Raw genomic sequence first — 20,131 nt, 5'->3', positions numbered from 1 at the left:
AGCCCAGAGACACCTGGGATACCCAGAGACTATTTAAGCCACGCCCAGGCTGAGAAACATGCTTTGTGTTTTCTGCACCTGCAGCGTGACACTCACCGTGTTGGGATCAGTCTCCAGTAGGCCTGCATCTTTCTTCTGCGCTCAGCTCCTGCAAGAACAAGAACACTGTTAGGAACAGCCTTACCTTGCGGCGCTTCTGCCCATCATTCATCGCTCCTTCTGTTCTGCGGGCATCTTCGGCGGTGTCATTCCCATCCCGGCACGCCGCTTCCTAAGGAATAGGGAAAAGAACAGTAAAAAGGCATTAGTAAGCATTCAGCAAATCTTTGCTTATTTTTAAAGACTGTACGAGCTTCAACGCTTACCTGAATCCGAGCCGCTCTGGGGGATCTCCGTCTCCGGAACTTCTCATCCATCTGCAAGAGAGAAAAGACCCTCCAGGTTAGCGTGGAAACATCTAGAGGCACTGCATACCGCGCTTACTCACCGCATTTCTTCTTCATAACTGGCATCCACGCTGAAAACGTCACGGCACCTAAAAGACACAGAAAAAGAACTCAGTTCAATACAAATACAAAAGGGTCGCATCACGCATCGTGCTCTCACTCACCTTCAGCGCTACTCATCTCAGCAGCACGTCGCCATCCCCGGACGCCGGCCATCATCTAAGGAAGGAAAGGAACGAAGTTAGAGAACTGTTCAATAGACTCATTATACTTACCTGTCGGAATCTTGCCAGTGAAGTAACTAGGCAGCAACGAGCCTGCATCAATCAACGTGCCCCTGCGCTGAAGGCAGGATGGAGAGCACACTTTCCAAGAAAACAAGGTGAGCAGTGGATCAAAGGGAAGGGTTGGACCCCGGGGAAGAAGGGATCAAGCACACAGAGACAATAGGGAGTTAAACTCTACCAATCCTGTGTTTCAGGCCCAGTCTCCAGTCAAGTAGACTCCAGGGAAGGGTTCAAGGTCGTAAGAGGTCAGAACAGGCTGAGTGACGTCCCCGTGGATACCAGGTGAGCGTTAGAGAGACAGGTAACATAGGTATGTTTTGGGTAGTACAGAATACAAGTCAGCAATGGGCAGTACAGTTATGCCAGTGTGTGATGCAAAAGGGCTAAATACAATTTGGTATGTAGCACTGGGCAGCACAAGGTTAATGACTAGTACAATGGGCACGAAACACTTTGATAAGCAACAATGGGCAACATAAATATAATTTGATATGTAGCGACGGTCAGCACAAGTCTGCTGAAAAATACAATGGGTAAGGTACGAATAGCTATGCAGCAATGGGTGGCACAATCCTAATGGCTAATGCAATGAGCGAGATACAGTTTGATGTGTAGCGACGGTCAGCACAGGTCTGCTGAAAAATACAATGGGTAAGGTACGAATAGCTATGCAGCAATGGTCGGCACAATCCTAGTGGCTAATGCAATGGGCACGAAACACTTTAATATGTAGCATTGGGCAGAGGTCAGCTAGTAAGAGAATATAAAAAGCAAAGTGCTCAATACAGGCAATATGGGTATGCTCGGCTTAGTACAATAGGTAGCTGGCAGCATAGCTATGCTAGCCGGTAATGCAAAGAAGGATTCATGCTGATTCACACGGAACTTAGCAAAGAGCCTAGCGATGTTTTAAATGAGGCAAGTGTCAGCAAACGGTTGTACGTAGGCTCATATTGGCAATCCGATAGGGTAATTGGGAGACATGCCTCAGAGGTAGTAAAGACAGTAGTGTATACTTGCCTTGGGCCATGATTGAAGGTACATTTGTGATGGGTGTCAACCTCGGCGACAGCTGAGGGGATCGGCCCGATAATCGTGAGCAAGCCAGTTGATAGATCAGGCAGGAAACGTAATAAGGGGTCTACCTTTTGTCTGAAAAGTGTGGCGGCCGAACGCTCCAGAATGCAAACAGGGCCTTATTCTGAGGCCTGCGTCGTGGGCCAGCATTCGCCAGCCGGCGAAGCGGATTGGTGAAACAGGAGGTTTGGTTGCATAGCAACCAGTAAACAGCCTTGTTCTGGCCATCAGAAATGGGTGGCCATTTTACAATCAGGCGACTCATTTAGAGAATTAATTTGAGACAAAACACACTTGATTTTTGGTAAATGTACAGCAGAGATGAGAGCTGATCATCAGGATTCACGGGCGCCTTCACGCACAGAGGGCTCACCAGTGAAAGTTGAGTTCCAGGGTCTCTCAGGGCCTTGGAGGTCTGAACAGCGGATTAGTTGTGCCTTCGTGAAGAGATGGATGGAAGGAGGGAGAAAGGCTCCTGCCCTCTCCTCGGCGTCATGCAGGTGTGCTCTGATCTAGCACAAGGGCGCAAACAGGACCTTATTCTGTTGCCTATGTCGTAGGCCGGCATTTGCCAGCCGGCGAAGCGGATTGGTGGATAAGGAGGTCTGGTTGCCTATGTTCTGGTTTCTGTGGAACTTGATACTTACTTAACTATAGTGCAGCGACCGCCGCACTATAATATATATTTATATATTATGGCAGGGCATGGCATAGTTAAGGTGTAGATGAATTGTCTATGGAGTTTCAGAAAATAACTTTTCTTGATAATTCAATGAACCAATCCATAATACATTCTGAAAATATTCCGCAGTAAAAGTTCGAGGTAGCTTTCGATGTAGCTGCTGCATGGAAGATTTCAGAGTTTTTCATAGACAACTTCATATTTGTAAACACTTTTACTTCTATTACATTTTGAACAGCTGGAGTTTTCCCATAGGGAAAAGAATACGTTTTCCGATTAAATATCTCGGAATTGGCCACTTATATGTTTGTAATTGTTGTCATGCACCTAGCTGTTATCAGGAATTGGTCCACTGAAAATAAAATTTTAAAATCGAAGTATTCCATTTTGAGATATTTACGATTTAAGATTTATCTACATATGATTCATGCACGACGAACATGTTTTTCATTAAAAATATATATAATTACAAGGACACTGTAGTTCAAAAACATAAAAGATGTAGATAGAAACATACACTGCATATTGCATCTTTGATACTAACTGTAGAATCTGGCCTTGCCTGTCTTGTCTGTCCTCTTCTTTGATACTAACTGTGGAATCTGATCTTGTCTGTCTTGTCTGTCCTCTTCTTTGATACTAACTGTGGAATCTGACTTTGTCTGTCCCCTTATATGATACTAACTGTGGAATCTGACCTTGTCTGTCTTGTCTGTCCTCTTCTTTGATACTAACTGTGGAATCTGGCCTTGTCTGTCCTCTACCAAACCGCTGGTATGCTCAGCATCAGGAATATCCAAACAGTGTCTAGATGCCATTCTTGTATCATTGTGGCATGCCAACACTCTCATCACACTTTTCTACTTCTAGAAGCAGCATCCGCTTGCAACATCATCAATGCTTTACTTCAGAAATGTATTTGTTCCTGGTAGTCAAACCCTTCACTCTCCCGTATCTGAAAGTGTTCATAATGCATGGATACCCACTACACAAATATTGATGTTGACTTTTATGAAGTTGTCCATATTATCTTCTCTATCAATTCAGTTATTTCAAGCAAATCATTTAGTTTGGCAAAGAGGCATTTTCAGAAAGAACTGCAACGACCAGGCACAGGAAAACAGCTGAACCAACAAACAATGGTGGGAGCCTCCAAACCCCGACACCTAGAGGTAAAGCAATACATATGAAACAGGTGATGGTGCCGGAAACACGAGAGCAACTGAAGAACAAGGCAAAGAATATTACATCAAAAATTCATTTTATTTTGTTATAAATTGTAAAAAATCTTTAATTAGTTAATTTTATAAAATAACATCTTATATAGCAGACATTCATACATTCATTCATACTAATACAACTCTAAAAATAGTACATTTACATTTTTTAAAGGGAAATGTGAAGCAAATGCAACAACTGTTCCATTGTTAAGATAAAAATTACACTTTCAAGAAAAACAATTAATGGGATCAAAGAAAAGCAAACAGATACAAATTCTGTGTGATGGAAATGTAGACAACACTTCCAGTGTTCAGTAATAATGGTTCACTCCAGACAAAAGTTATCGACTATTAGTGCCCAGACTATTGATGCCAATATAAATGAGTCTTCTTAGTCAAACAGGCTTGTTAATACATAGTTTCGACTTGGATAGTTATCTATGTCTTCGTCAGGATAGGGATGAACCTAACAGCATTTCTAAAAAGAAACCAAAAAAAAAAGGAAAACAACGATACAGTTAAAATTGGAAGTTAAAAAACCTTAATTCGCTCAGTTGCTCTCTTTGAATACCAATAGTCCAAATATGGTAGGAGAGGACAAATTAAGTCCCACTCTGAAACCGACACAAGATTTGACTAAATGGAGAGGGTTAACTCCAATTCATTTAAATGTTGCCCACTAAAGGGCAGTGCATATCTCAAAGGCCTCACATAACGCCCAGACCTCCATTTCCCTCAAAAGGATAGAGAATTCAATGCAAAAGGAAAGGGAAAATCATTTCCCATTGATGGGACACTGTAATTTCGTGTCGCTATATTTTCCCGAATCTAACTCCCCGCTCCCCCCATGTCTCCATTTGGAATTCTAATCAGAAATCAACTAAAGTAATACCTGAAAACCATACAGGAGATGGTAAAAAGATCTTGTCTTAACCAGCTTCTCCTCTGTACTAGAGATGCTGGGTCAAATACAGGTAGTCCTCGTTATGGAGACATGGGGGGAGCGGGGTGTTAGATTCGGGAAAATATAGTGACACGAAATTACAGTGTCCCATCAATGGGAAATGATTTTCTCTTTCCTTTTGCATTGAATTCTCTTTTTTTGTTTCTTTTTAGAAATGCTGTTAGGTTCATCCCTATCCTGATGAAGACATAGATAACTATCCAAGTCGAAACTAGCCTGTTTGACTAAGAAGACTCATTTATATTGGCATCAATAGTCTGGGCACTAATAGTCGATAACTTTTGTCTGGAGTGAACCATTATTACTGAACACTGGAAGTGTTGTCTACATTTCCATCACACAGATTTTGTATCTGATTGCTTTTCTTTGATCCCATTAATTGTTTTTCATGAAAGTGTAATTTTTATCTTAACAATGGAACAGTTGTTGCATTTGCTTCACATTTCCCTTTAAAAAATGTAAATGTACTATTTTTAGAGTTGTATTAGTATGAATGAATGTATGAATGTCTGCTATATAAGATGTTTTTTATAAAATGAACTAATTAAAGATTTTTTACAATTTATAACAAAATAAAATGAATTTTTGATGTAATATCCTTTGCCTTTTTCTTCAGTTGCTCTCGTGATACCGGCACCACCACCTGTTTCATACAGGAAAACAGCTGGCCATACTTTTTGATTGAGGTACAAAGCCATTGCAACATATAATTTGCAACTATTTGATATGGGGAAGCTCTGAATTTGTTCAATGGAGGATGTACATCTTTCCCAGGAATCAGCCAGAGAGACCAAGAGTAATAAGAGAGTACACAATAACTGAGGGTCATAAGGTTTAAAATGGAGAATTTTCAAAACACATTCTGTGAAATATTAAGTGAAAAGCCACACAATGTACCATAACTTCAGTAAGGTAACACAGGAAAAAATCAAATAGAAGCTAAGCTACCGACAATACACAGAAACATTTTCTAACACATTTTCAGGATGCTTGTGTCACAACATATTGCAGCATTTGCACGGTAAAACACATGTGTGTTGGGTTTGCCCAATAATACCAATACTTTAAATGTACGAACACACCCGTGATGGCTTTGCACAATAAGGCCAATACTGCACGCCACTGTAAGAACACACTTGCCCAGTAATAGCAGTAGTCTAAATGTAAGAACACACTTGCCCAGTAATAGCAGTAGTCTAAATGTAAGAACACACTTGCCCAGTAATGGCAGTAGTCTAAATGTAAGAGCACACTTGTCTTGGCTTTGCCCAGTAATGGCAGTAGTCTAAAGGTAAGAACACACTTGTCTTGGCTTTGCCATGTAACGGCAGTAGTCTAAAGGTAAGAACACACTTGTCTTGGCTTTGCCCTGTAATGGCAGTAGTCTAAAGGTAAGAACACACTTGTCTTGGCTTTGTCCAGTAATGGCAGTAGTCTTAATGTAAGAACACACTTGCCCAGTAATAGCAGTAGTCTAAATGTAAGAACACACTTGCCCAGTAATGGCAGTAGTCTAAAGGTAAGAACACACTTGTCTTGGATTTGCCCTGTAATGGCAGTAGTCTAAAGGTAAGAACACACTTGTCTTGGCTTTGCCCTGTAATGGCAGTAGTCTAAAGGTAAGAACACACTTGTCTTGGCTTTGTCCAGTAATGGCAGTAGTCTTAATGTAAGAACACACTTGCCCAGTAATAGTAGTAGTCTAAATGTAAGAACACACTTGCCCAGTAATGGCAGTAGTCTAAATGTAAGAGCACACTTGTCTTGGCTTTGCCCAGTAATGGCAGTAGTCTAAATGTAAGAACACACTTGCCCAGTAATAGCAGTAGTCTAAATGTAAGAACACACTTGCCCAGTAATAGCAGTAGTCTAAATGTAAGAACACACTTGCCCAGTAATGGCAGTAGTCTAAATGTAAGAGCACACTTGTCTTGGCTTTGCCCAGCAATGGCAGTAGTCTAAATGTAAGAACACACTTGCCCAGTAATAGCAGTAGTCTAAATGTAAGAACACACGTGTCCAGTAATAGCAGTAGTCTAAATGTAAGAACACACCTGCCCAGTAATAGCAGTAGTCTAAATGTAAGAGCACACCTGCCCAGTAATGGCAGTAGTCTAAATGTAAGAACACACTTGCCCAGTAATAGCAGTTGTCTAAATGTAAGAACACACTTGCCTAGTAAAGGCAGAAGTCTAAAGGTAAGAACACACTTGTCTTGGCTTTGCCCAGTAATGGCAGTAGTCTAAATGTAAGAACACACCTGCCCAGTAATGGCAGTAGTCTAAATGTAAGAACACACCTGCCCAGTAATGGCAGTAGTCTAAATGTAAGAACACACCTGCCCAGTAATGGCAGTAGTCTAAATGTAAGAACACACTTGCCCAGTAATAGCAGTTGTCTAAATGTAAGAACACACTTGCCTAGTAAAGGCAGAAGTCTAAAGGTAAGAACACACTTGTCTTGGCTTTGCCCAGTAATGGCAGTAGTCTAAATGTAAGAACACACTTGCCCAGTAATAGCAGTACTCTAAATGTAAGCACACACTTGCCCAGTAATGGCAGTAGTCTAAATGTAAGAGCACACTTGCCCAGTAATAGCAGTACTCTAAATGTAAGCACACACTTGCCCAGTAATAGCAGTAGTCTAAATGTAAGAACACACTTGCCCAGTAATAGCAGTACTCTAAATGTAAGCACACACTTGCCCAGTAATGGCAGTAGTCTAAATGTAAGAGCACACTTGTCTTGGCTTTGCCCAGTAATGGCAGTAGTCTAAATGTAAGAACACACTTGCCCAGTAATAGCAGTAGTCTAAATGTAAGAACACACTTGCCCAGTAATAGCAGTACTCTAAATGTAAGCACACACTTGCCCAGTAATGGCAGTAGTCTAAATGTAAGAGCACACTTGTCTTGGCTTTGCCCAGTAATAGCAGTAGTCTAAATGTAAGAACACACGTGTCTTGCCTTTGCCCAGTAATGGCAGTAGTCTAAAGGTAAGAACACACGTGTCTTGGCTTTGCCCTGTAATGGCAGTAGTCTAAATGTAAGAGCACACTTGTCTTGGCTTTGCCCTGTAATGGCAGTAGTCTAAATGTAAGAGCACACTTGTCTTGGCTTTGCCCTGTAATGGCAGTAGTCTAAATGTAAGAGCACACTTGTCTTGGCTTTGCCCTGTAATGGCAGTAGTCTAAAGGTAAGAACACACTTGTCTTGGCTTTGCCCAGTAATGGCAGTAGTCTAAAGGTAAGAACACACTTGTCTTGGCTTTGCTCAGTAATGGCAGTAGTCTAAATGTAAGAACACACTTGCCCAGTAATAGCAGTAGTCTAAATGTAAGAACACACTTGCCCAGTAATAGCAGTAGTCTAAATGTAAGAGCACACTTGTCTTGGCTTTGCCCAACAATATCAGTACTGTAACCACAAGAACACACTTTTCTTGGCCTTTTCCAATAAGGCCAGTACTGGCAGCTCCTGGAAAAACACAATTATCTTGACGTGCCCAATAAGACAAGTGCTCTAACCAAAAGAACACAGTGGTCTGTGGTGGCTTTTCCCAATACGGCCAGTTCTGCCAGCCACTGTACCACTGTATGAACAAACTTCTCTTGGCTTTGCTCAATAGGACCATTACTGTCTCTGTAAAAACACAGCTGTGTTGGCTAACCCAAGCAATGCCAGTATTTTCCAATGCAATACCGCTCATGCTGGCTGTGCCTACTGTCCTTTAATGTAATATTACCCAGTAAAACCCAGTTCCATGGTACAATGCAAGGCCCCTTCTTTGCCAAACACATTGCGGGGTGGGGGACCTGCCCCGCATCATGGAAACTTCTCATAGATACACAGACACGCAGTCAGACACACAAACCTTCAGACACACTCATGCAGACATGCAGACACATTGTCACTCACACGTTCTCTCACCCTTATTCAAAGAAACTCTCTGGCTCCACACCCATGCATATACCTTTTCTTTTTTTTAAACACTTAATTTCCAGCAGTTCCAGGGGCATCTCTTTTCTACATGGACTCCGTCAAGACACTGGTAGCACACACAGGTCAAGCATCAGGAGTCAACCTTCTTGCTGCCCTAACCCTTCAATGAAATCAGGCTGAAGGATCGGGTCAGCATTGGTACTCTTCTGAGGCAGGCAGTGAGAGGGAGGTGTGAAGGGCCTTCATGTCTTCAATGGGATCAATGTCCAGCACCCTTTGAAGACTATGAAGGCTGGGATGTTGCAGCAGGTCTCCTTAATGCCTTTCATAGGGATGCACATGAATCAGGGCCAGGGTGCGGTATTAAGGTATCCAGGATAAAACTACAAGGATTAAGAGACATATAACCCACTAACCAAAACTTCTAATTTCTGCATACTTAATTCACACAAAAACCCACACAACCACCTCTTTCACAGAAAACCGCACAGACTTCACCACACCACAACACAACAATCAAAACATAGATCGAAACAACAGAGAGCGAGGACTCGTTTCAATCCTATATGCACACCCAAGCTCAGCGCATAGTGAAACCCAAACTGAAACCACCTTCTCACTTTCCTACACCCTCTTCAACCACTAACCCACCCCCCACACCTGTTTGTTTACAGTTAAAACTACTGCACTACCATTCCATTACTGATGCATTTGGAAGCTGTTACCACTGTCTATCCAATCTGAAAAATGTTGCTTGTGTTTATCTATTTGGAGAGCACTCACTGTATAACTGTATGCCTTCCTAGCCCTTTTAGCAGATTCCAGCAGTGGTTCTTTCCATATGCCTCACTAGAACAGATGAGTTTTATTCTGAAAGGCATCAAGTTGGAGACAGGGGCTGTGGTTTTTAGGATGGTGTTTCTGAGGTGATAAGCAATTGCTATGAATGGTCTGTCCCCTCGGGTCTTGCATGCCGTGTTTGGGTTTGGCAGGCGATTGGCCTATGCCGGGCGTAGGGCTCTGTTGGGTCGTTGTGTGGGATTTTCCCCTAGGCCTGATTGAGAACCTCAGTGTTGGTTGTTCTCACTAACTATGCTCGCCTGGTACAATAGTCTGTATGAAAGTCTTCCTGGTGGCGTTAAAAAGGGCGCCTGGTGGCACAAAATCCACAGGTGAAAGGAATTTCACATTAAGACACATCAAAGGTTCCAAAAAAACATCTGAGATGACAATATCCAGCCAACACTGTGGTTGCATGCAGGTCTCTCATACGGTGGCCAGTAAGAACAGAAAACACTGGGCAAACACACAGAGATAGTCCATCCCCGGGACACTTACCAAGACCTCATGCCCCGACTTTCCATCTAGTATGTTGTGGGTAAGCATCAACATAGTGGGATCTCACCAAGGCAATTCTATGAATTGAATTAGAGAACGCGCCGTGTAGCTCTGTGCATCATGACAGTTCTTTTCATAAAGGGGTGAATTTAAAGTAATACCTACAAAGGAAATTACTAGAAGTCGGAGATGAGTCTACCAAACAGTAAAGCGGCTCAGAGACAAAAGAGATACAACAATGTAAACAAAGAAATGCCTTTGTATAATTGAAGCGTGTCCACAGAGGCCCCCACAAGAGAAGATCCGGCCCAGGAGTCAGGTGCGGTTAAAAGGTTTTTCAGAAGTACTCTTAGTGTAAGGTCCTAGAAAGCCAATCTTAGTTGAGCTGCAACGGTTTCACATAAAGTCTGACTGAAATCACTTGGGAACAAGACTGAGCAGTAAGGTGGGAAACAGGTTCATGCCGTATGCATCTACAGATAGCAATATCAGCTAGATATTTCATGCAAACCTTGTATAGCTCATTTTCAACATGATTCACCAGCCTTTAAAAAATGGTAGGAACATTCTTCAATCCAATAAGCATTACCCTAAACTGGTATAAGCTTATGGGGTTGAAAACGCAGTCTTCTCCTTGGGGGGGACAGTTAAGGCAGTCTACCAATAACCAGAGAGGAGGTCAATAGTGCTGAAAAAGTTGGCAGCACTTTGCTTGTCCAATCAGTAAAACATTTGTGGCAAGAGGGGGCATCTGTCTTCGCAACACTTGTGTATAGGCGCGTTAGAAATGCCATATCATATCATATCATATAGCATATATATGCACGCTAAAGGTTTGGCCATCATAATGTTGCAGTGACGCATCTTCCTGAAATTGAAAATCGCACACTTAAGTAACTCTGGTTATATCAGAACATCAAAGTACCACTAGGGTGATTCCATATTAATACCCAGATCACTGACGAGCATGCAAGATATTTGCAAGACCAGCTGATAATATGGGAAGATGGTCAGTCGTACATCTTCAGAGTAAGGATGAGATCACCACCGGAACCATCTATGCCACCAGTGCACATGCTCCTTAATCTTATCTCATTTTGTTATTAAAATTGGTACAAGAGAGCACCCCCTATTCAGTAGTTGGCAAGTTTAACATCACATTTCAATTGATTGACAATGCCCCTAAGCGACAGTCTGCCCCTTATACCAGGTACTTGGCAGTTCTACCAAACATGAGGTCAAGACTGGCCTTGGTCAATGTCTTACAGACAGGCAATCCAAATACTTGCTCTTACTCTTTTGCTCACACCGGTTTCACAGTTTTATGAAACGCAATGATAGATTGTCCAGCCATATTTTGAGCTGGTGTCCAATATGTCTTTGAGCCAAAGGTCTAACAGTTTCTGAGATTATTTAGAGTTCCTGCATGTCCTTTCAGGATGTTATACCGCAAAGGTTGGTGATACGTCTTGCGATGCATCTTCTTGCTTTGTTAATCTAGTCAAATGGGAGGGGCTTTGTGATCTGCCTGTGAAATGCTGTAACGGTTGAGTGCTGAGGACATCATGAGCAGAATGCATGACTGGGGACCTTTCTGACACAGTTGAAGCTCACATCCACTGCATCTGTGCTTTCAACTTCTCCCAGCATCTGAGATTCCTCTTTGTGCCCCTGCATTTTCTAGATCATCATGAAGAACTTGACTACCAAAGACGAGACTCTTTTCTCCTACTCTGATTGGCTGTCCAAACATAAAGGCAACAAAAAGGTGTTAACGTGTGAGATGCCAGCAGTAGTAGATGAGGAGGAGATGGTGGAGAGCACAACGTACACAGTCCAGGTTAAAACCAGCGATGTCACAGGTGAGTCCCAGTTTATCTTACTTCCTGGTACACATTGTCTTCCCTTTTATAATGCAGAAAGTAAAGCTTAGTGATTGAAGGCATTTCACACTCCTCATCATGTGCCAACTCTGGAACTCCCCTATGTAAATAGGAATCTTCTTTTCCATTTCCCATTATTCAGTGGCAACATTACAAATTCTCTCTGTAATTTTGAATTCAGAGTCACATTTGTACGGTTGCATAAAGGTCTCATCAAGCACTGATGATATGTGGCCTGGGCAGTCCATATTGTTGATCATGCCTTGAACGTCCAACTTCCCTTTGTCTGAAGGACCAGGAAATAGACTTGGTGGGCTTTTTGGGAAGCCACATCTGGTGCTATTTAAGTAACTTCATAGACAGGTAATTGCAGTTGATTCTTATCATCTCTTGGAATTCCTGAATCTTTAAATCATTGACCACAATTCAGGAAGAAGCAGGATTATGGAAGCCTTTTCCCATCTCACTGGAAGTCAAAAGAAGAGGACTACTTTCTTGGACGTTTATCATCTTTGTCCCTGGTCTTAATGGCTATTCAGGTTGCAGGCAGCATGGCTGATACACCTATGGCCCGTGGAAAGGTGAATAGTAGGATGCTGGACATCTACTTTAAGAGCACTGTGCTGTTGTCATAGAATGGGGACATGGCAGATTATTTGAATCAATACTGATATTGACAGCTACATAGATTCCAACATGATTCATTCCATTGTGAAGGTGCTTATCGAGTCCTGTGTTTTTCTTTGCATTCTGGGACTTGTAGTTCCACCTTTTACAATTATATAACTCAGACTACAAGTCCCAGAATGCAAAGAAACACCAGGACTGGATAAGCACCGACAGATTAGAATGGATGAATTTGGCAACTATGCAGCTTGTCTTTGCACTGCTGATTTGATAGCCAGCTAAATGGGCTCTGGGATTGCCCACAGGAGGCATGTATGGTGTCGTGGCTCCAGCCTCCCAACCCAATATACCGTCACACCCTTGCATATGATGCTCATCGGTGAACACTCTTTTGCTGCTAGTGCAGATTAGAAATATTCCACATTTCCTTCTGCAAGATGTAGGTAAATGTGTAGATCTTCTTTACTAATACGTTTAGGAGAGCTCTACTAGCACCTCATCAAGTGTTCACTGCTCCATGAGAGGGATGATGATGAAGCTGCCCAGTCCACCATCGCACTTTAAACTATCTGAGGCACTTGATCTGACTCAACCACTCTCCTTAGACACTCGATCTGACTCCACTGCTCTCCTTAGACACTTGATATGACTCCACTGCTCCCCTAAGGCACTTGATATGACTCCACTGCTCTCCTTAGACACTGAATCTGACTCCACTGCTCCCCTAAGGCACTTGATATGACTCCACTGCTCTCCTTAGACACTGAATCTGACTCCACTGCTCTGCTTAGACACTTGATCTGACTCCACCGTTCTCCTTAGACAATTGATCTGACTCCACCGCTCTCTTTAGACACTCGATCCGACTCTACCGCTCTACTAAGACACTCAATCTGACTCTACCACTCTCCTTAGATACTCGATCTGAACCTACCGCTCTCCTTAGACAATTGATTTGACTCCACCGCTCTCTTTAGACACTCAATCTGACTCCACCGCTCTCCTTAGACAATTGATTTGACTCCACTGCTCTCCTTAGACACTCGATCTGACTCCACTGCTCTCCTTGGACACTCAATCTGACTCCATTGCTCTCCTTAGACACTTGATCTGACTCCACCGCTCTCCTTAGACATTTGATCTGACTCCATCGTTCTCCTTAGACACTCGATCTGACTCTACCGCTCTCCTTAGACACTTGATCTGACTCCACTGCTCTCCTTAGACACTCGATCTGACTCCAATGCTCTCCTTAGACACTCAATCTGACTCCACCACTCTCCTTAAACACTCGGTCTGACTCTACCGCTCTCCTTAGACACTTGATCTGACTCCACTGCTCTCCTTAGACACTCAATCTGACTCCACAGCTCTCCTTAGACAATTGATCTGACTCCACCGCTCTCTTTAGACACTCGATCTGACTCTACCGCTCTCCTTAGACACTCAATCTGACTCCACAGCTCTCCTTAGATAATTGATTTGACTCCACCACTCTCTTTAGACACTCGATCTGACTCCACCGCTCTCCTTAGACACTTAATCTGACTTCACCGCTCTCCTTAGACACTTGTTCTAACTCCACTGCTCTCCTTAGACACTCAATCTGACTCCACCACTCTCCTTAGACACTTAATCTGTCTCCATCGCTCTCCTTAGACACAGATCTTATGTCCGACGGCGGCAAAATCTTCAATGCGCACTGCTTTAATGCCCCATTTTTCATTATGGGCTATATTCTGAGAATATCTACAAGTGCTACAGGTATTCAAGACCACCGCATGCGCATCTATTGCACTATGTGATGCAGGATTGGAATCCTATTAACTACTGTAACATCTTGGCAGCCACTTAAAAGTATGTTGGCAGCAAGAACCTTTTCTGTGCTTTATTTTGAAGTGCATCTGTGCCATAAAGACGGCGTATTTCTGATGGAGAAGCTTCGTAACCGAAGAGGTGCTTGTGGTAATTGGTGTCTTGGCAGCGGTGCAGCACTTGATACCTGGCCATATATTTTTTGTGAACTCGTGAAATAGGCCAATGTTTGTGGCCTTCGTTTAATATATTATCTACCTTGTTGTGTTCTCAAGTGGCTGGTGTTAAGGGTGCCAATATTGCTGCTGCTGCCACTCGTGATAATCTAGGGTTTGGGTGTAAAATCTTTGTGTCAAGTTGCAATTTCTTTGTTGTGGTGGTGGCAGCTGGGAAGAGCAGGTTGGTAGATTCTATTTCAGCGCTGGTGTGTGACACACATTTAGAGGGGCTATAAAGGTATTCATAAGTCACAGCTTATGCTCTAGGTGTATTGCAAACAGCCATTGTTGAAATGCATGATCGTACACATAACCCACCAGCAAACCACACATGGAAGTGGTGCAGAAAATGCTGCAACAAGCATCTCTCCACTTCCATGGTGCAATATTGAAAAGCATGAGATAATACATCACTTGCCAGAAGATCACGCACGGAAGTGGTGCAGAAAACGCTGCAACAAGCATCTGCTCTACTTCCAGAGAGCGTTATTGAAGTGCAGGCTAGTATGTCAGGCAGACGGTGCAGAGAAGTGGAACAGAAAAAGCAGCAACACGCGTCTCTCCATTTCCGGGCTGCAATATTGAAAAGCATGAGATAATACATGACATGCCAGAAGACCACACTTGGAAGTGGTGCATAAAACGCTGCACCAAGCATCCGCTCCACTTCCAGTGAGCGTTATTGAAGTGCAGGCTAGTATGTCAGGCAGACCGTGCAGAGAAGTGGAGCAGATAAAGCAGAAACATGCATCTCTCCACTTTCAGGGTGCAATATTGAAAAGCATGAGATAATACATCACTTGCCAGAGGATCATACACACCGAAGTGGTGCAGGAAATGCTGCAACAAGCACCCGCTTCACTTCCAGTGAGCTTTATTGAAGCAGGATAGTATGTCAGGCAGACCGTGCTGAGAAGTGGAGCAGAACAATCTGCATTTCTCCACTTCTAGGGTGCAATATTGAAATGCATTTATTTATTTATTTATTTATTTATTGGACATTTGTATGACGCCTATACACAGGTGTTTCCAGGCGCCACAAGACAAGAAGGGGTTGGGGGATCAAAAAAGAAGCGCAACAAAGACGGTTATATTGGCCTAGTGACAATCATACCATGCAAGTGCTTGACAAGATGGTAAGTTCCAGGGGAGGGGGTAGAGGGAGAAGACAAAAGTGGGATATCCCCTAAGGGTGAGGGTGAACAAGTGCTGGGCAGGCCAAGGCAGCAAGTGCGGTAGGACGTTGTATCATCGCCTGCTGTTTCATCGCCAGGCTTTTAAACGTGCACATTACATCGTATGTGCTCATTGAATTTTTTAGGGGGGGTTGGGAAAGTGCAAATAAGGGTTTGGGCGGGTGGTCAATAGTGAAAAATAAGTGTGGGTGGGTGGGGCGTTTGGGGGAGGACGCCCCAAAAAAAAAAAAAAAAAAAAAACTGAGCACATTCGATGGAATGTGCACGTTTAAAAGCCCGGTGATGTAAAAGCAGGCGATGAAATCACATGGAACCGCAAGTGCTAGGGGAAGGGGGAAAGAGAGGATGAGTGCGCTGGACTGGGAGGACCAAGTTGGTCTAGTCCGGGGAAAGGAGCCCCAGGGAAAGTGCTGGCAAAGGATGCTGGGGGGAATGGTAGGTGGTGGTATGGTCCCTGTATGACTCTGAAGGGACCAGGCCCCAGTCATTGCAGCAGATGGAGAGTTAGCAGGGGAGGGGGAGAAGGAAGGAAGGGGAGAAAGTGAAAATCTAGCAAAGTTTCTGGAACTTAAGAAGATCCAGCTCACATCTGAGGGTGGGAGGCCGTTCCAGAGGGAGGAGCCAGCCGTGGAAGGAGATCTACCTCCCACTCTCTGCTCGGAGAAGCGTTTGACCTGCAGAGAGTTGGAGACACTCTGGCCTGGAGGTATTTAGGGAGAGAAAGCTGGATGTAAAGAGGACCTAGGCCCCAGACAGCCTTGTGGATGATGCAAAGGGTCTTGAATTTGATCCTTGCACTCACCGGGAGCCAGAAGAGATTTTAGGTCTGGAGAGATGCAGTCCCTGGGCTTCAGACCAAGGATAAGTCTTGCAGTCCTATTCTTTATTAGTTGAAAGGGGTCGAAGGGAGCAAAGAGGCAGGTTGAGGAAAAGTGCTGTTGCAGAAGTGAAGCCTAGAGAGAACCAGGAGAGAGGAGTTAAAGATGATCACAAGGTTTTTTGCCTCACAAGTGGGTGAGGAGAGAGGACCGAGGGAGTCTGGCCAGAGAGTGGGGGGGAAGGAAGGAGCAGGCGTTCCAATGAGAAGGATCTCTGTCTTACTGGCATTTTGGCAGAGATCATTGGCAGAGCACCATGCTCAGGCAGTCAGGTATGAGGGAGGAGGAGGAGGTGGAGGAGGTAGAGGAAGGCAGCTTGAAAGAGAGCTGTGTGTCATCTGTGTAACACTGGAAATGAGGGGAGAAAGTGGAGATCAGGAGGGCCAGAGGGGCCAGGTAGGTGTTAAAGAGACCAGGGTATATGATAGATCCATGAGGGATGCCACAGGTGGAGTGGAGAGTGAGGTGGAGGAGATGATGTCCTCCACCTCATATCCAAGTCATTCTACACCCACATATATTTCCTGAGGCTTTACAAATCGGTATGTGTGATTCAATGTTACAAACATTTAAATGTTTAGGTTAGTGCTGAAAAATTATACGAGCACAAAGCCTAGCATACATTATTTGTTTAATGATTCAAGCGTACAAGTTGCAGACATATTTGCCCAATATAAAGATCTTTGGTCATTCTTATGTCCCCAAAATGCACATTGATTTTATGCAAAGCAGCCACAAAACCTCGTTGGTGCCTTTTTCCTCCTCCCCTTTCTCATTGGAGTATTTTGAAAGATCACAATAGAAATGTACAATATTGTCTGGTTTGGAATGATAAACTTCCTTCAGAAAATAATGTTTGTGGTTATTCTAGATTTTTATAACGTGATTGTAACATTATAATTATGAATAAAATATATACTGGAAGTGATCATTACAAAAATGAACACTAAAATTATTTTAAAAATACCCCCTTTTTATTGTTAGTACAATTAATAATTTCCTTTTTTGTAATAGCTTCATTTCCCTTTCTTCTTGGGAAATGTTATGCTCAGATTAAAACCAATGATCTGTTTGCACCTATGATCACCGCCGCAGCTAATCCATCTTCAGTATAAGTACTATGGATGATAGCTTTATTAAAATCTCCCTCCTGAACACCACGTCTCTGAACAAGCATTCCATTGATGTTCACGATTATGTTATAGATAACAGTATTAATATACTATGTAGAACAGCAACTTGGCTCAAGAATTCTAGTGTGCCTATATTTGACATTGCCACACCATCAGGCTACAACATTTTCTCCCAGAACCTGGAATATGGGAATGATGGGTGAGTCGCCATCATAGCTAGGAATATGTACTCTGCATCTGCAATGGATGTGAAATTATATATCTTAAATTAAATCCAAATCATAACAACTGTATTCATTTAATTCTTCTCTATCTTTGAACTGGTCTCTCTGCAAACACCTCCTTTCCAACTTCCACTTCTCTATGGAAAACCGCCACCTGGATCAACTCCTTCTTAATTGACCGTACCTCTAGTGTCTTTCTCGGGGACGTGGCTGCAGACCCCATCGCTGTCCCACTCAGAGTCCATCAAGGCTCTAGCCTCTTTCCGACCCTTTACAACATGTACACCAAACCCCTCTTTGATCTCCTCGACTCCCTCGGCATCACCTATACCAACTTCGCGGATGACACTCAGATCCTCATTCCTATTACGGGAACCCACCAAAATGACTCTACCACCATTAACAAGATCTACAGCATCATCCAGAATTGGATCACTATGCACAGTCTCTGCCACAATGATGACAACACAGAACTACCAATTGTGGGCTCCCCCTTCCGACTCAACAATCTAGACTCTGCCTTCTCATCATTCATCATAGATAGCAAAAACATTCCAGTCCTGATGCGTGTTAAAACATTGGGCATTTATTTGCATGCAGATCTCTCCATGACCAAACACATCAGCACCCTTTGATCCTCAACAGCTCATACCTCGAAGCTCATCTCCCTGAGCAGGCAATTCCTCAACACAGACAATTGCTTGACACTCGCAAGGGCTTAATCAACAGCTAACTAGACAATTGTAATGCACTCCTCATTGCCAAACTACAACATCTCCATAACAAAGCCCTTCTTGCATCCCTGGGCCTGCACTGCACTGATCATATCTCAGCTTCCAGAAAGAACATCCACTGGCTCCCCATCAAAGCCTGTACTGAATTTAAAATTCTGTACCTCGCAAACCGATGTCTATACAAAGTCGCCCCAAGCTACCTCTACAACTCTATGGCCCTAAGCCTGTTGGACACCAATTACGATTGTTGCCCGGCTTAACCCTAGCCACCCCACGGTTTGAAAGAAAAGAATAGGAGGTGTCCGCTTTTGTGTTACCGCACTATCCCTCTGGAACTCGTTGCCACCCCATATCAGAAATTACCGTTCTTATCTATCCTTCAGAAAGCTTGTGAAAACCTGGATATTTAACAAGTAGGACTAATGCCAAGATGTTTGTATGATACATCTAGTTATGTAACTAACACAAATAATGCCAAAAATGTATCGTGTAGTTTCTGTCCAACTCTCTCATAGATCCAGTACAAACACTGTGATACCTCTGGGTTCGGCCGTTGCATAAATGTTATAAATAAATAAATATTATCTAAATAAAAATCATCCACCTGCGGGCACACCCAGTTTTACTGACAATATCATCCAGTTATTGGGCCAATAAATAAGCCAAATAGCGCCACCTTATTATCGGGAGATTTAAATCAATGGCCAGGAGATCCTGCTGACAAGGAAGCCTCATCTTTGGAACAAAACCTAAATAATATTGAATTGACAGTCCACAATAACGAAGCCACTCATGATAAAGGTAACATCTTGGACTTGGTGGCATCATGCAACCTCAGTATAACTATTACTAATACTAATTTGTGTATCTGGTGAGCTCACTCCTTCATGGAATTCCATATGCAACTCCCAGAGAAACTTAAATGAAAATTAAACATAGCAAAAAGAACTTTAACTTTAAGAAAATTAAAACCTTTGGTCTTTCAGAGTGCATTAACAACCTTATAGAATCCACTACAGACGTATGTCCCCCTTGCACTCTTGCTGACTCTTATAGAACTTCGATAGCTCACATTTTGCACCGTATACCCCTTATGGGGGCCAAAACCATAAGGGATGGCCTTCAGCATAATAATTGGTTTATCCCTAATTTAGAAATTCTTAAAAAGAAAAAAAGACAGGCTGAACGTGTCTGTCAGAAGACTAAAAACAGATGCAGACAAGGCAACATGGAAAACACAGGAGATCACCAACAAGTCATCAGTTTTGAAACTTAAGAAAAACTATTTTAACGACCAGATAAATAATGCTGAGAATAAGACCAAAAACCTTTTAGAAATTTTAAAAATGTTGGAAAAACCTAAAGCCCAAGAGCAATGCTTTCTCCCTTCCATGGCAGATTTCATCAGGATACAACAAGCATTTGTCAATAAGATCCTTGCAGCTCATGAAAAAATTAAGAAGGATCTGC

General features: G+C 43.0%; 1 protein-coding gene across 2 annotated transcripts in view; it reads left to right on the top strand.

The window, feature by feature from the left end:
• The window catches only part of LOXHD1 (lipoxygenase homology PLAT domains 1), a 1,234,736-nt gene that overhangs the window by 1,079,443 nt on the left and 135,162 nt on the right, over positions 1–20,131 (top strand). For both annotated transcript variants that reach the window (XM_069626921.1, XM_069626920.1), the window contains one exon: positions 11,638–11,815. In XM_069626921.1, coding sequence (XP_069483022.1) covers positions 11,638–11,815 — 178 coding nt within the window. The remainder of the gene's footprint in view (positions 1–11,637; positions 11,816–20,131) is intronic.

The sequence above is a fragment of the Ambystoma mexicanum genome, chromosome 6p (genome assembly GCF_040938575.1).
Source record: "Ambystoma mexicanum isolate Mex_15411 chromosome 6p, UKY_AmexF1_1, whole genome shotgun sequence".
In the NCBI taxonomy this organism is placed as follows: Eukaryota; Metazoa; Chordata; class Amphibia; order Caudata; family Ambystomatidae; genus Ambystoma; species Ambystoma mexicanum.
Note: the sequence above shows the minus strand (reverse complement) of the source record. Positions and strands in the feature narration are given on the sequence as shown.